The sequence below is a fragment of the Somniosus microcephalus genome, chromosome 4 (genome assembly GCF_052327205.1).
Source record: "Somniosus microcephalus isolate GS21.2 chromosome 4, FLI_Smic_1.0, whole genome shotgun sequence".
Lineage (NCBI taxonomy): Eukaryota > Metazoa > Chordata > Chondrichthyes > Squaliformes > Somniosidae > Somniosus > Somniosus microcephalus.
Genome location: NC_140990.1, coordinates 255494917 through 255511275, shown reverse-complemented (window position 1 = coordinate 255511275; position 16359 = coordinate 255494917). Strand labels below are relative to the sequence as shown.

Below are 16359 nucleotides of genomic sequence, written 5' to 3'. Positions count from 1 at the left end.
GTTTTTTTTTTGAGGGCAGCGATCCGCCTACACCCTTTGACAGTTTACAAGTCAAGGATAACGCTAGGCTTGACCTCTCGTCCCGACCTTGTGTGGTATGGAACTGAGCATGCTCCTGAATCGGTCAACAAATCAGGTTCAGGTTTAGGTTCAGGTAAGTATGATGTGTTTTGTGTATTGCTCTGTTCATCACACTCTGTTGAACTGATCCTCTCATCGGAATGACGGTGTTGTTCCTTGGTGTTCAGGAGGTGCCTGCGATTGTGGCGGTACACCTGTCCTTCTGGGGTGCGGACGTGATGCGATCGCTCAGTGTCGGCTGGATGACGACTGCTGGCTTCCAGTAGTCATGCTCCTGGATTCTGATGGATTCTCCATTGTGCAGCGGCGGCAGTAGTCTAGCTGACCTGTCATAGTATCTCTTTTGGCGTTGCTGTCTCTGTACACATTTTGCATGCACTTGCTTGCAGCTGATGACCTCTGGCTGCAGCTGCTGGTTGGTGCTTGGAAGGATTGAGCGAAGTCTGCGGCTCATCAACAGCTGTGCTGGTGACTTGAAGTTGTCAACCGGAGTGTTGCGGTACTCAAGGAGACTGATGTAGGGGTCTCTTTTGTCTGCTCTGGCTTTGTCCATGAGTGTTTTTGCAATCTGGACAGTTTTTTCAGCAAGGCCATTACTTTGAGGGTAATGTGGGCTTGATGTGACGTGTGAAATCCCATGCCTTGGCAAACGACTCGAACTCTTTTGATTTGTATTGGGGGCCATTGTCTGAGACTAAAGTCTCTACCATGCCATGCCTGGCAAAGGCTGCCTTTAGCTTGTGGATCACAGCTGCAGATGTGGTGCTGTGATGCTTGTCCAATTCAAAAAATCTGATGCAATCAACAGTCACTATGTAGTCCTCGTTGTTCCATGTGAACAGATCCGTTGCTGCGACCTGCCAGGGCCTGTCTGGGATACGGTGAGGTATCATGGGCTCTTTGACATTTGATGGGTGGCGTTCTAGACAAATGGAACATTTTCCGACAATGCCCTCAATGTGTTTGCACATTCCGGGCCAAAACATAATGTCACGTGCTCTCTGTTTGCATTTTTCCATGCCCATATGTCCAGCATGAATTTTTGTCAACATCTCTTCTCTGAGACTGGTAGGAATGATGATTTTCTCCCCTTTGAAGATGATTCCGTTGATTTCTGACAGTTCGTCTCTGTGGTTCCAGAATTCAGATATGCTCTGAGGGTATTTCCTCCTTTCCTCAGGCCATCCTTCATGTATGACTTTGCTCAGCAGTGTGAGTTGTGCATCTTTCTCTGTTTCTGCTCGGATCTCCTTCAGTTTTGAGTCACTCACAGGTAAGCTGTTGTACACCATGTGCACCTGCACATCCATGCCTTCACTGAGGCTGCTGTCCTGGTAGCTAAGAGACTTTCTGGAGAGCGTATCTGCGACAGGAATGTCTTTGCCTGGACAGTGAATGATTGTGAAGTCGTACTTCTGTAGCTGAAGGATCATTCTCTGTAGCCTTGGTGGGGCTGCGGCTAGTGGTTTCCTCATGATTGACTCGAGGGGCTTGTGGTCGGATTCCACAATGACTTGTCGGCCATAGACGTACTGGTGGAAATGCTTACATCCAAACAGAATTGCATACAGCTCTTTCTCGATTTGAGCATAGTTGATTTCACTGTCTGTGAGAGATCTGGAAGCGTAGCCGATGGGCTTTCCTTCTTGCAGTAATACTGCGCCTAGTCCGTACTTTGACACGTCCACTTGTAGTCTGAGCTCTTTGTTGGGGTCGAAGTAGGCAAGAACTGGTCCTGGTTCTCTGGTGATTAGGTCTTTCATTTTCTGAAATGCTGTGTCATGTTGTTTGTCCCACAGGAACTCATTGGATTGTATGAGCAACTGACGCATGGGTGCGTTGATTTCGGAGAGGCTCGGGGCAAACTTGGCTAAGTAGTTAACCATGCCTAGTACTGTCTCTAGCTCTGCGTGGTTCTTCGGCGGCTCCATCTTCTTGATGGTGGAGATTTTCTCTGGATCCGGCTTAATGCCATCAGTTGAGAGGCGATGCCCAAAATAACTGATCTCGGTGGATCCGATTATGCTTTTCTCGGGGTTGAGCCGGATACCTTTCTCCCGCGATCTTTGTAGCATCGCACGGAGGTTCCTGTCATGTTCCTCTCTATTCATGCCATAGATGAGGATGTCGTCTACGATTGCGACAACTCCGTCGAGGCCTTCATAGGTTTTGTCGATCTTCCGCTGGAATTCATCCTGAGCTGAGATAAGACCAAATGGTAAATGCAGAAATCGGTAGCGTCCAAATGGTGTGTTGAATGTTGTTAGCTTAGATGACTCTTCCGTGAGCTTGATAGTCCAGTATCCTGATTGTGCGTCCATTACACTGAAGTAACGTGCTCCCACTAGCTTGGGTGTGATGTCATCTAGCGTTGGTAGAGGGTAGTGAGGGCGTTTGATAGCCTTGTTCAAATCTCTGGGGTCGTTAACCCACTCTGTCGGTTCTGTTTCCCAGACAATGATTTCTGTATTCTCCATGCTCTGCAGCTCCTCCTTCAGGTGACTACATAGAGCAAGCGGTATCCTTCTCGGTGGGCAAACCACAGGGGTTGCTGCTGGGTCAAGGTGAATAGTGCATTCACCTGGGAATAGTCCGATTCCTTTGAAAATGTCAGCAAACTCCTCCATGATTGTCTGCTTCTCAACTGGTGCTGTCAATGATGGCACTAGCTTGATGAGGTCCATGTCTAAACATGCCTTTAGACCTAGCACTGGAGGTGCTCGAGTGTCAAGAATGTAAAAGTCCAACATCATGTCGCTTTCTTTGTACTTGCATTTCATCACGCATGTGCCTTTTACAATGAGTTGCTCAGCCCCATAGCCAGTCAGTCTGCGTGAGGTGGGCTGTAGCTCACACTCATCCTTCAAGCTGTGATACTTACTCAGAGGAATTACATTAAACTGAGATCCAGTGTCTAGTTTAAACTTGAGCTCTTTGCCCCGTTTTCCTATCTCAATATCGGCAAAGGCTTGCTCAGTCTCTGAAATCTGTTTTTTCTGTGACACAGAATCAATAAACAGTTCCTCTGCATTTGGCGCTCTATCTGGCATTTGGCTGTCACTCACTGTGTGTATTGCTCATCCAAAAACAGTCCTGCAAACTTTAGCAAAGTGCTTCCATTTACCACATTTAGCACGTTGCCTTCCTTTGGCAGGGCAGTACTCCTTTTCTCCATGCCAGTTGTTTCTACAGTATCCACAGGTTTTTGAAGCGTTTTATGTCTGTGTCGCTCATTTTTAGAACTCTGAAACACGCTCTCTGGGCGGTGTTCTTTGGTGTGTGTCTATTAACTGCGTGTACTGTCTGTTCACTCGAGCTGCTCGTGGCGCCGGTTATGATTTTCAACTGTGCTTGGGCTATCTCGTGCGATCTAGCTATGTCCATAGCTTTGTCCAGCATTAGCCCGGACCCAACATTCAAAAGTTTCTCTCTCACTTTAGCTGAATGTATTCCAAACACAATGCGGTCTCTGACCATCTCATCTTTATCTTCTGCATATTCACAGACTTTTACCAGCAGTTTTAACTCAGTCACGAACTGTTCAAAAGACTCACTAGCTCCTTGTACTTTCTTCTGAAACTTGTACCTAGCGAATATCGTATTTGTCTTGGGCATCACATATGCTTCAAAACGGTCAAAATAACTTTTCAGTACCTTTGCTTCATCCGCGGTGAGAGACCATGTGTTAAAAATGTCTCTCCCTTTTTCTCCGGTCCACAGGAGTAGGTAGCTGCATCTTTCTTCCTCTCCTTTGCTTTTCAACGGACCCGAGAACATTAACTCCACGTACTGCTTGAACTTGCGCCATTCTGTAGGTAAGTTCAAAGATCCCCAATCGATTCGAGGCAAGGGAGCTCCAACGATGTCCATTTCAAATCCCACTTCTGACACCATGTCTTGTTTGCACACTTTGTACAAAAATAATACATTGCAGGACAACAGAGTATTACAGTTTAAACTCTTTTACGAAGCATCAGGTCTGTGAACTTTCTCATACAGCACAGTGGGGACAAGATGGAGTTAGGACCCCTTACAGATGCCTACAGGCCAATGACAACGCAGCATGTGATCATGTGAATATAATAGGTATTCCTTACAGATGCCTGCGGGCCAATGATAATTCAATATGCAAATGTTACACGAAGGTCAGGTGGATGCATTGCTGGGATCCTTCATGGAACATTAGCAAAACCTACTGACCAAGTCAATAATGACATCTAGAGTTAGGGCTCCTGTCAGGGGTGCTTCATTCTACACAGACAGATCCTGACAATTACTCTTGTTCCAACAGTCCTGGCATGGTGCCAGTTGGATTTAAAGAATCTCACTCTCCAGACCATCCTATCACCTGGCTCTTTCTCTTCTTCAGGAAGCTTCTGACAGAGCACTACCCAAGGCTCAAGTTTTCAATAATTCCCTCAAATTTCCCCCCTTTGTGAATTCTCAGTTAGGTGGTCAGCTTCAGCATTTATCAAATGGGACATGTGTATTCCAGAAATTATTAAAGAGGGTGACATCCTTCACTTTGTAAACTAACCCATGGGAATCCAGCTTGTGATCAAGTCAGACCATCCCCAGAATTCAACCATGAAAACAGCACTATCTGGACAGATGACCACCCCGGATGCAAACAGTTTAGTTGAGACAATTTGCCTCTAGGATCAGCAAGTGGGTTTTCATTCCAGATATTTTGTGGTTCTTAAGAAATTGGAAGGGGCATTCACCAGATCTTGGATCTCAGGGCCTGAACTGTTGCATAAAACAAAAAGGTTAAAATTGTTCACACCCCTATACATCATTCAGGCAGTATGCCTAGGGCATTGAGTGGCGGTCATACAGCTGAAAGAAGCGTACCTACGTGTAATGATTCAACCATGCCACCAGAAGTTTTTTCAATTCAGCTTCGGAGGATAGAGCTATCCATTTGGCCTGTGAGCAATACCAAGGGAATTCACAATGTGCCAATTAACCATTACAATGTATTTCAGGTACCATCATCTTCATGAACACCTGCAGCTGGTAGACTGGTGCATGAAAACTCCCTGCAGGAAGTCTGCTGCTGAAACTGTCTGTTCATTCAGTACAGCCCTAGGGTTCATGATCAACACTCAGAAATCCTAATTAAATCCACTCACAACCTTAAGTTTATATGGGCACTTTCGCAAACCTCTCTTCAGAAGGCTTTTCATCCAATGGATTGGTTCAGGACTTTTGGGGACTTGGGACTCTTCCTTATAAGAGGTTTCTGTCATTCCACAAATTAAATTTTGAAGGCTTTTCAGGTACACACAAAGGCTATGATTACCATCACCTGTGTTTTGCTGATGGTTAGAAAATGGAACTGTTCTAATTAATCACAGCTTGTTAGTACATATCAAAAGGTAGAATGATTTTTTCATATTTTATAAACTGTTAAAGACAATATAACTGAGATGGCCAGAAAGAGAGAATTGCATTTATATAGCGCCTTTCATGACCTCAAGATGTCACAAAGTGCTTTACAGCCAATTAAGTACTTTTGAAGTGTTGTCACAGTAGTAATGTAGGAAACATGGCAGTCAATTTGCACATGGCAAGCTCCCACAAACTTATAAAATTCTAACAGGACTAGACAGACTAGATGCAGGAAGGATGTTCCTGATGGCCGGGGAGTCCAGAACCAGGGGTCACAGTCTAAGGATAAGGGGTAAGCCATTTAGGACTGAGATGAGGAGGAATTTCTTCACCCAGAGAGTGGTGAACCTGTGGAATTCTCTGCCACACAGGGCAGTTGAGGCCAATTCATTAAATATATTCAAGAAGGAGTTGGATATATTTCTTGAGGCTAAAGGGATCAAGGGGTATGGGGAGAAAGCAGGGACAGGGTACTGAATTTGGATGATCAGCCATGATCTCTTTAAATGGCGGAGCGGGCTCGAGGGGCCGAATGGCCTGCTCCTGCTCCTATCTTCTATGTTTCTATGATAATAACCAGACCTGTTTTTAGTGATGTTGATTTAGGATAAATATTGGCCATGACATCGGGGCGAACTCCCCAGCTCTTCTTCAAAATAGTGTCATGAAATCTTTTATGTCCACCTGAGAGAGTAAACAAGGCCTTGGTTTAATGTTTCATCCACCTCTGACAGTGCAGCACTCCCTCATTACTGCCCTGGAGTGTCAGCCTAGATTTTAGTGCTCAAGTCTGTGGAGTGGGACTCGAACACACAACCTACGTAGACTCCGAGATAAGAGTGGCACCGACTGAGCCGCGGATGACAGCCTAAAGATGGAGAGGTAGTGTCTTTCCTCATCCTAATTTCTTTTTCCAAAACAACAAATAAAATGTTAAAGATTCTCAGGTGAACAGAAAGCTTTGATTACCATCAGCTGTATTTTGTTGATTGTTAGAACATGTAAACATTCTAACTAATGACAACAACGCTTTAGAAAGAGAGACAGAGGTGGCTTTTATCACTATTCATGTCTTAATACTGTATTTGTTAACTAAGCACAGAGATCAAATACAGTATTAAAGTGAAGTACATTTTAAACTTTTCTTCAGAATAGAACCTGGGATAATGGCTAGAACACGGTGGGGGTGGGGTTGGTGTGATGTGATGGTCAGGAACAGCAGATTAGGGTTGAAAGATCACATTCTCTTGGATAAGCCTACTTCCTTGCTGGTGCTGTCTGATTTTGGGGATTCCTTTGTTTCTGAGCCCAGGATCTCTGTCCCAGTGCTCCCAGCATTGTCCCCCAGGGCACATTTAGGATCACTCTCGGTGCTCCAGATTCTAGCACCCTCCCTAATGTTGCTATATCTTGGATCCTCCACATGATGACAGACTCCATTACGTTCCCCAATGCTCGCAGAACCCGGGACCTCCTCCCACAATACTGTTTTGTCTCATGACAGCTGTCCAATGCTGCCAAACTCCAAAATTATCAGATCCCATGAATTATCAATAACCTCAAACCCCAAATCACATCCTGCTGTGCTACCAAACCCTATGTTCCCCCTACACAATGCAACTACATGCAAGAACTACTCCCGAATATTATAAAAGCCTAGCACCCACTCTCATAACTATTGCTAAACACCACAACTATCTTCTCCACTGCTAAATCACACATATCTATCTCCAATCTGCTGCGTGTTTCATAGAATCATAGAAAGTTACAGCATGGAAAGAGGCCATTTCGGCCCATCGTGTCCGTGCCGGCCAACAAAGAGCTATCCAGCCTAATCCCACTTCCCAGCTCTTGGCCCGTAGCCCTGCAGGTTACAGCATCCCAAGTTCACATCCAAGTACTTTTTAAATGTGGTTAGGGTTTCTGCCTCTACCACCCTTTCAGGCAGTGAGTTCCAGGCCCCCACAACCCTCTGGGTGAAGAAATTTCCCCTCAAATCCCCTCTAAACCTTCCACCAATTACTTTAAATCTGTGCCCCTTGGTTCTTGACCCCTCTGCTAAGGGAAATAGGTCCTTTCTATCCATTTTATCTAGGCCCCTCATAATTTTATACACCTCAATAAGGTCTCCCCTCAGCCTCCTCAGTTCCAAAGAAAACAAACCCAGCCTATCCAGTCTTTCCTCATAGCTAAGATTCTCTACTCCCGGCAACATCCTTGTAAATCTCCACTGTATCCTCTCTAGTGCAATCACATCTTTCCTGTAATGTGGTGACCAGAACTGCACGCAGTACTCTAGCTGAGTCCTAACTAGTGTTTTATACAGTTGAAGCATAACCCCCCTGCTCTTGTATTCTATGCCGATCATCTTCCTGTGTATCCAGATATTATGAATTTGGGTCTGCCGTAGGCACCTTCTTGAGTTTAGTCACTTCCTTAAGCTGTATGACAGATAGGGTAGTGGATACAGATTCAATAGTAGGTTTCAAAAGGAATTAGATAAACACTTGAAGGAGAAAAAATTGCAGGGATCTGGGGAAAGAGCAGAGGAGTGGGACTAACTGGATTGCTCTTCAAAATAGCTAGTGCAGACTTAATGGGCCGAATAGCCTCCTTCTATGTTGTACTACTCTATTATTTACTTTTATGGGAGGTGACTCACACTACCCTATGTTGACTTTTATGATAACATAACCTGGGGATGTAACAATAGCATCCCTCTTTGATCTATATCAGATGATCATGTACTTTGCACATGTATCTCTTCAATGTAACCAAAGGCAGACTGAGTTAACACTAGATGAGGCAACATTTGGTTTGAATTGTAAACTGCTTTATTCCACAGTAAGGTGAAATGAACAGAATAGGTTCAATCAATATGACTTTGCGTAATGACATGAAAAAAAATGAATGCGGGACACTATCCCATCTCAGTGGGTTGTCTTAACTTAAACGTTCTGTCCAATAGTTCCAGGGCAGAATCTCCTCTCTTTGCAGCCATTTGCTGCTTGACTGCCTATGCAGCATTCTGATTCCAAAAGCCAAACTGTTTTTGGTGTCTGTGTTTCTTTTTTAAAAAACCTGACTGCAGTGTCAGCTTTTAATCAAAACTGACTACCCTCCTGCCAAGAGCGAAGTCCACCAACCTAATTTGGTAATGATACCTGCTGAGTTCAAATTAATAGGATTGTCACACTATTAATGAGTGTGAATGGTCGCTGGAATTTCAAATTATCTTTCATTGTCTTCAAGATTTGGGATTTTGGTTCAGATGCCCCAACTGAAACCTAATACCAACCCTGATACCCTGTGAATTTAACCTCTTTAAAGCAAGCATTAACTTAAAAAGCATCTCTTAAAATAACTCTTCTCTAGATCTTTTCCATGAAAAAATGGTCAAAAAGTCCAGAACCAGGGGCCCGATTTTTGATTTTAACTAAATGGGACGGTAGCGGCCTGAAAATGGCATTGGGTCACTTTGTTTATGCTGGCATTCTGCCATCCTTGAATAGCGTCCTGAGAAGGGCAGCCGGAGCATCTGCCTATTTCAGATGGGAGGCCACTTTTAAGATGCACATCGGGATCCTATGACATGTTGGGCAGCCTAAGCAGTGGTCCTGAAAGGGGCCACAGGAGACTGCTCAAAATAACGAAGACATTTTTAAATTTGCTTTTGGTGAAGCTGGGAGGAATTGGCCGGCTGACTTCACGTCGGAGCCACTGATTCCTAAGGTTGTGGGTTCAAGCCCAACTCCAGAAATTTGAGTACATAATCTAGGCTCACACTCCAGTGCAGTACTGAGGGAGTACTGCACTGTTGGAGGTGTCACCTTTTGGATGAAACGTTAAACCGAGGTCCTGTCTGCCCTCTCAGGTGGACGTAAAAGATCCCATGGCATTATTAGAAGAGGAGCAGGGCAGTTCTCCCTGGTGTCCTGGCCAATATTTATTCTTCAACCAACATCACTAACAACAGATTATCTGGTATTTATCACATTGCTGGTTGTGGGACCTTGCTGTGCACAAATTGGCTGCCGCGTTTCCTACATTACAACTTCAAAAAGTACTTCATTGGCTGTAAAGCGCTTTGGTTGTGAAAAGCACTATATAAATGCAAGTCTTCCTTTCTTTTCTCTCCATCCAGCGAGCTGCCTCGGAGCACTGGTTTGGTGTGTGCATCTCGCTGGCTGCATGTAAATGAGGCCAGGGCCACAAAATGGCTCAGGCCTCACGACGGTTACAATGAAACTCAAAGTGTATCACAGAAACATAAAGCTGCATCCACTGTACGTTACCATTCTAAACCTCAAGGAAGATAAATATGGCTTGACTATGAGGATTACAGGCCCAGGATTGAAAACCAATAAGTATTTGGTAAAAATAGAATTACATAGAATTTACAGCACAGAAACAGGCCATTTGGCCTAACTGGTCAATGCCGATGTTTATGGTCGACACAAGCCACCTCCCTCCCTACTTCATCTAATTCTATTAGTATGACCTCCTGTGCTTCGAATGTTGCAAATCATGCTGAAACATAGTGAAAAGATCTCTTTAGCTGCATGTGGTGATTGTGATGAAAATGATACATGGCTGTTCTTTCTGAAAATGGGCAACAGAAAATGTCTGTTTGAATACAGGCTATGTAGACAAGTTGAAATAAAGCTATTAAGTACTCTCAAATACTAAGTAAAATTTGAAATAATATTGTAACGTACAATAATCTTGTAATGTACAAGTTTCACAGCTCTTGAAACCTTTAACTCACCATGCATGAAGTAATGTTTGGCTTTGAAAATGGAAGGAAAGGTATATTACTGGAAGTAAAAATTGGATGATTATAAACTGCCACTTTCTTACAACAAAATGTACTGAAGATTAATTTGCAGCAGATTGTGCATCTCAATATCCTGCTCATTCCCTCTATTTACCCACGTTTACGTCACATAAGAATGACGTTCAATTGTGGGCGGGGCCGCTCAGTTACTTTAGTTTCATTTTTCATTATAATATATAAAGGAATTTCGCGCGACATTGTCGCAAAATAGTTTTCCGAGTAAAAGCCGGAGCCCCTTTAATTCGAACCCGTTCCCCCTTTAAAGCCGCGGGCGCCCTCGGAGTTTCTAACGTTTAGCGAGACAATGAAAGAGAAGTTTCCCCAAATACCAGGAGGTTAGAAATTTGTTTCTTGCCCCAAATGATTTTTTGTCTTTTACTGGGAAAGTTTAAAGTCAAGCTCGGCGGAGTCAGTGACCGAGGGCCGGGGGCAGCTGTTCGCCGAGGGCCGGGCCGGGCCGGGCCGAGCCGCGCCGCTGCTCTTTTCAATATTATTTATTGTTATTGTGGCTTTTCCCCTTTATTGCCATTTTCTCAGCTGAGGTGCACGAACCTCGCGATAGTATTTGCACAAACGATGCGTGACGCTTAACTGATGCGAAGGTGACGGGGCGACTTGAAGACGCACTGCAGAGGTGTGTGAACGTTTGTCACCGAAAAAAAATATATATTTATATCCAAATGTGTGAGTGTGCGCGAGTGTAAAAACCAGCGGGTCTGGTCTTATTTTTTTAAATTTAAACAGACTTTGTTGCCCGGTGTCTGGTTGTGTGTGTGGGTTTTTGGGGTGGGGGGTCCGCCTGAGTCTGCTGCTCGCTGAGGGTTTTTTTGGGGGGGCGTTGTGTCGGTGCTGACACTTGTGTGTGTGTGTTTTTTTGTCTCAAAGTAGCTTGATGAGTGTCCAAAGTAACAGTGGAAGTGGTGGAAGTTTGGAGGGGACGCCATCTTGGTCCCAGTTCTCCACGTCCCCAACGCCGGGAGCTTTGCAGACTAACACGGCACCTGTAAAGGCTAAAGAAGGTAATTTACTCCACTCACTCACGCGGCTTGAACTCTCTGCTGTTTTAATTGTTTCTGATGTCTTTCGAAATGTTTTATTTTTTTTGTTCTCCATCTGCGAAGCGGTGGCACAGAAGTGCTGCGGGTCCCAGGCGGGTTACTCCGAGGCCGTGGCTGGTAGGTACATTAGGTGTCTAATGGTTGATAGTGTGGTGCACACGCTAGAAACCCTCAGGCGCAATGTTATGCACCCTTAATTAGGGCCTGCTACCGCTTCAGAATATTTTTTTTAGAAAAATCCACGGCCCCAAAAACCTTTGGTTATGAAGTGATCAAAAAGTGGACCTGAGGTTTTTATTGGAGATGTAACATGTTATGTTTACTCCATTGTGTTGTGCCCTCCCCTTAGCGAGAGATGATGAAGAGGGTCAGGGCTTGACTTGGGGAGTCCATGATCTTATTTCTGTGCGAGTTTTGGCGGTTGACATATTGATTTGCAACGTGATACTGAGAGGTTAAGTAAATTATTTCTGAAAACGTAACCAACGGGCTGAACTCCATTGCCATTTTTGGCTATGCCAGTCACTGATGAGATTTTTTTTACAGTAAGTGGAAGGTATCAAACAGTATGGAAAGCACAACGCAGCAAAGCGTGGGGAGATTTTGGATTGTCAGATCAAAGGGAGACTGCCTTTTTGGCAACTGCAGCCATCCTTCCTACGATCTGAAGCAGAAGGTTTCGAAACCTAATGGCCTCCCAATTTTATTAAAACTTAAAACCCCATTGTATTTTCTGATCATCTCTGCTGTAAATGGACCCACCAATTAACCTATTGAAATACTTAGCAGCTTGATCAAACCCGAGTCACGTTTCTTGGTAAAACACCTCTCTGCAGTAATTTTGGGTTTGCCCAAGAATATAATTGATAAGAATAATAGTTTTATTGAAGGGAAAGAACAATTTAAAATTTGGAAAATAGCCACAGGTGAAGTCCCAATATGTAATTTTTGACTGCTAATTAGAAAATACATTGATTCTTAAATTTATTAGCTAATATATTACATTTACAAATATTGCATTGTAAGCTAAATGACAGCCTTTTACTACTTGAAAGGTAATATCAAGTGCTGAGTGGCTAGAATGATTTTTATTTTTGTAAAATTGTATTGCATAACTGTACTATAAATCTAGAAAAAACAATTTTTAGTGTATTCTGCACTCCTAATACTGTGGGAGCTTTTACTTGTGGACTTAATATTGGGTTTAAGCCTTTTCACAACAATTATGTGCATCTACACAGCATATTGTGAGATATATTTTGTCATGATCGGAATATTAGTATTTATTCACTATGGAAGGAAACAATTACTTAGCAAAAGTTGACATAGTATTATGATTCTTGGAAAATAATTGTTCGTTAACTGCTGCGATTGAACCTCAAACGCCAATTGTGTCATTGAAGTAGCAAAGCATGTAATTTATCTTCGCTGAAATTATTTCATGTGCTTTAATGCTGGATGAAAATATCTTGGAAGGAAATGCCCTATGGAAAAAGTAAAAAGAATTGGAAAAAAGCTTTACCAAACACAGGAAACCTGTCAAAATGGATCACAGTGCAATGTTGTGGTGAAAATGACTTTTCCCCATCCTCCGTTTGTTTGCCAGTTCATTTCATGGACAGAGCGCACTTATTATCTGTGAACAATCCAACAATAGTAATATTTTTACAAACACTCAGCAGTTGATATTACCTTTTCAAGTAGTAAAAGGCTGTTATTTGGCTTACAATGCAATATTTGTAATTGTAATGTATTGGCTAATAAATTTAAGAATCAATGTATTTTCTAATGAGCAGTCAAAAATTACAGATTGGGACTTCAACAGTGGCTATTTACCAAATTTTGAATTCTTCTTTCCCTTCAATAAAACTATTATTCTTATCAATTATATTCTTGGGCAAACCTAATTCGATGGAAGTTTCAAATACAGAATCCCAGCATGTCGACAGATAGTTTGTGAGCACTTGAGTTTCACCATTAATCAACTGTAGTCTCTACATTGGGTTTGTTCTAATTTTCTTGCTTGTAATTTTAATATTCATTGCAAGAAATGAATGCTTGTAATGCAACGAGTTTCCATTAATGTTCCAAATTGAAGGTTTCCTGCACCTACAGTGTATTGAATAGTACTTGTGGTTAGTTCTGCAAAAGTCTGGGTAACCTAAAGTCTGTTTTATTGGCTGATTTCTAATAATTGGTAAAAGCTTTGAACTGAAACCCAGAAAAGTTTAGGAGAAAACCGAGCTCCCATCTATGATGAGTTTAAATTAAAATTAAATCCTATTACATAGTGAACTGTCCCTTCATATGACAATGGAGTATGAACACAACTGATCTGTTGCATAATAATTCACTTTAGATTTTTTGTTTGCTGTAAGGCAATTTAAAAACTGCATGTAAATACTTTTATAAGGAAGCAAATCTAAGATTAAAGGGGCATTGTCTTTGGAAAAGAGGCGTATTTCATTTCTTCATAATATTGCATGCAGGTGATCAGATGTGTTTTGACAATTGTACAGTGCAATATCTGCTGGTAAACTGCTTTTATTGGTTTGCAGAAACTTTCATGATGATTGCATCCATTAAACTTTTAAAAGTAAAATATGTATTGTCAGAGGTTTGATTTGTATTGGCATCCTTCGGATGAAATCCATCTTGTGTTCTGTTGCAGATTCATCTTTGTAGTTTTAAAAATGTGACCCACAGAAGATATTGAACTATTTTTAGGGTGCATTTGCACTACAGCTGCAGTGTTGGTGCAAAATGGTTTTACTTTGCACTGATGCAGTTATAGTGCAGACGGGGATCTGGAGTCTGGCCTGACCTGACATTGAAACAAAGTGGACTGAGACTCCCTGGGGAAGAGTGTCTTGCTGTACTTTACTTTTGCAGTCAGTTTGGGAAGTTTAGTATCGTTGTTGAGCCGAAAAGGTTTTACGCTGACAAATTTGTGCAAGTGCATTTTTAAGATTCTGGTCTTGTAATGCAGTAATAACAATATTGTTCAACTCGTTATTAGAATGTTCCTAAAGGATGTATTGTGGGATAATCCCTTTTCCTTATTTGCATGACTGCCTCCTGTTTTAAACTGCATGTTGTACAGTTCACTTTTTGTAGAAGTATCTGAAGACGTGTCCTATAATTGTTTTCCTTTTCAGCCATTTAGCGCCATTACTCCTGGTTTCACCCAGGAATTGAGTGTATTCAGGACAACTATGTCTGTTATATACTTATTAGCCTCTTTTGTTGCTCCCAAGCCTGTGTATTCACATGCTAATTTAAAATGATGAATCCATACCTGATATTGTTACCGTTAATTTTGACTGATCTATTGCCGATTCAAACCATGCATAATGCTGGAAAGCTTTTACTTCCTTTCTGGATGAGGGGGACCTTCTTGGATGGGGTCGGGGGGGGAGGGGAACAAGAGGACGAGATTATTCAGATGTTCTTTTGTATTGAACAAAAGTGTACATTAGTACTGTATTGCACGTCGATGCCAGTGTACTCCCGATAATTCAAAGTTTTCATTTTGGCACTAAAATTTGAACTATCCAATAATTTAGGAGTTTAGCGCTTCTAAAATTTGAATTAACATTTTTAAGAGTATACTATAATTACTTAAAGGGTAGTGGAGGTCAGACAAAAATTCAGTTGCAGTCTGTATTTCATGTTCTATTTGTGTATAGTTGTTTGCTGGTGTAAGGGAGTTGGTCACTAGCAGCATGTTCAAGCCAGTCCATCTCAAACCAAGCTTTTTCACCTGATCAACCTGCAGTTATTGCACTTTAGAACGCATGGAGAATAAAACACGTAATTACTGTTTCCTATTGCAGGATAAAACTTGCTTTCATTCTCAAGTCCAAAACACAGTGCCATAGAAAAATTTGTGGGTTTAATTTTGCTAAACTTGTTTTGGGAGTATGGATGTCTGCCATTTTCAGTCATTTGATTTCATTACTCCTGGTTCATCTAGGAATTGCGTATATTCAGGACAACTATGCTTGTTGTATACTTATTAGCCTCTCCTGCTGCTCCCAAGCCCGTGTATTCACATGCTTATAAGAATTGTTTATTCTTGATCTGTGGCAGCAGGTGATTTATATAATTTTGTCCAGAGGCATAATGTTGCATCTTTAATGCATCCAAATGTGAATAAAGGAGAGTTCATCCCAACTTACAGGAAATCAATTGTTGATCATCATTCCATAAACTTAGTGACAGTCTTCGTTAATCCATTTGTGTGATTGTCAACATATTTCTCAAGTAGTGAAATTATTTTGATGAATCATAAATCTGTCCATTTCTGTTTTAAATACAGAAATCCATATTCACTGCCTTGGTTCGCAAATTTCTATACTGGTCAAACAGCTCTTAAATGTGAAGTAGTTAGCTTAATTAAAACAAAACTAGTTTATTTAGCTTAATCATGTCTGCTAACTAGTTATGCCAAAGATTTTGTCACTATCCATCACAGATAGCTCATGCTATCTTGCATGTCTTTTTTATCATCTTCAAATGAAAGCTAACTTTAATTCCATTAACTTGCTTTCTTAGTTGATTTTTATGTCTGATACCACTCATTTTTCTAGTTGCACCTAAAGTTTAACTAGTATCCCTTAGTGCATACTATTTTTAACACCATTCTATGATGACTATTCAGTGCCATTTCCCACTTATTAATGATGTGGAGATGCCGGTGTTGGACTGGGGTGGACAAATGTAAGAAGTCACACAACACCAGGTTATAGTCCAACAGCTTTATTTGAAATCACAAGCTTTCGGAGCAGCGCTCCGAAAGCTTGTGATTTCAAATAAAGCTGTTGGACTATAACCTGGTGTTGTGTGACTTCTTACATTTGTCCACTTAATAAGTAGTGCCACTTTTTTTTTTGTCAAATACTGAAACAGCTTCAGGATGATTATCTCTCAAACACACCATAAAGTAATTTTACATGCTTGTAAAGACATGAGTAAGATTGGGAATGC

At 41.9% G+C, this 16359-nt stretch overlaps 1 protein-coding gene across 7 annotated transcripts in view; it reads left to right on the top strand.

The window, feature by feature from the left end:
• Nucleotides 1–10509: 10509 nt before the first annotated feature.
• Nucleotides 10510–16359, top strand: part of tlk1a (tousled-like kinase 1a) — a 267230-nt gene continuing 261380 nt past the window's right edge. Inside the window, exons 1-3 of one of the 7 annotated variants that reach the window (XM_085986258.1) lie at nucleotides 10510–10647; nucleotides 10850–10946; nucleotides 11198–11331. In XM_085986258.1, coding sequence (XP_085842384.1) covers nucleotides 11205–11331 — 127 coding nt within the window. In that variant the 5' untranslated portion in view covers nucleotides 10510–10647; nucleotides 10850–10946; nucleotides 11198–11204. Of the gene's footprint in view, nucleotides 10947–11197; nucleotides 11332–16359 lie in introns of those variants that run through there. The other 6 variants (XM_085986260.1, XM_085986259.1, XM_085986257.1 and 3 more) reach the window with 6 other exon arrangements.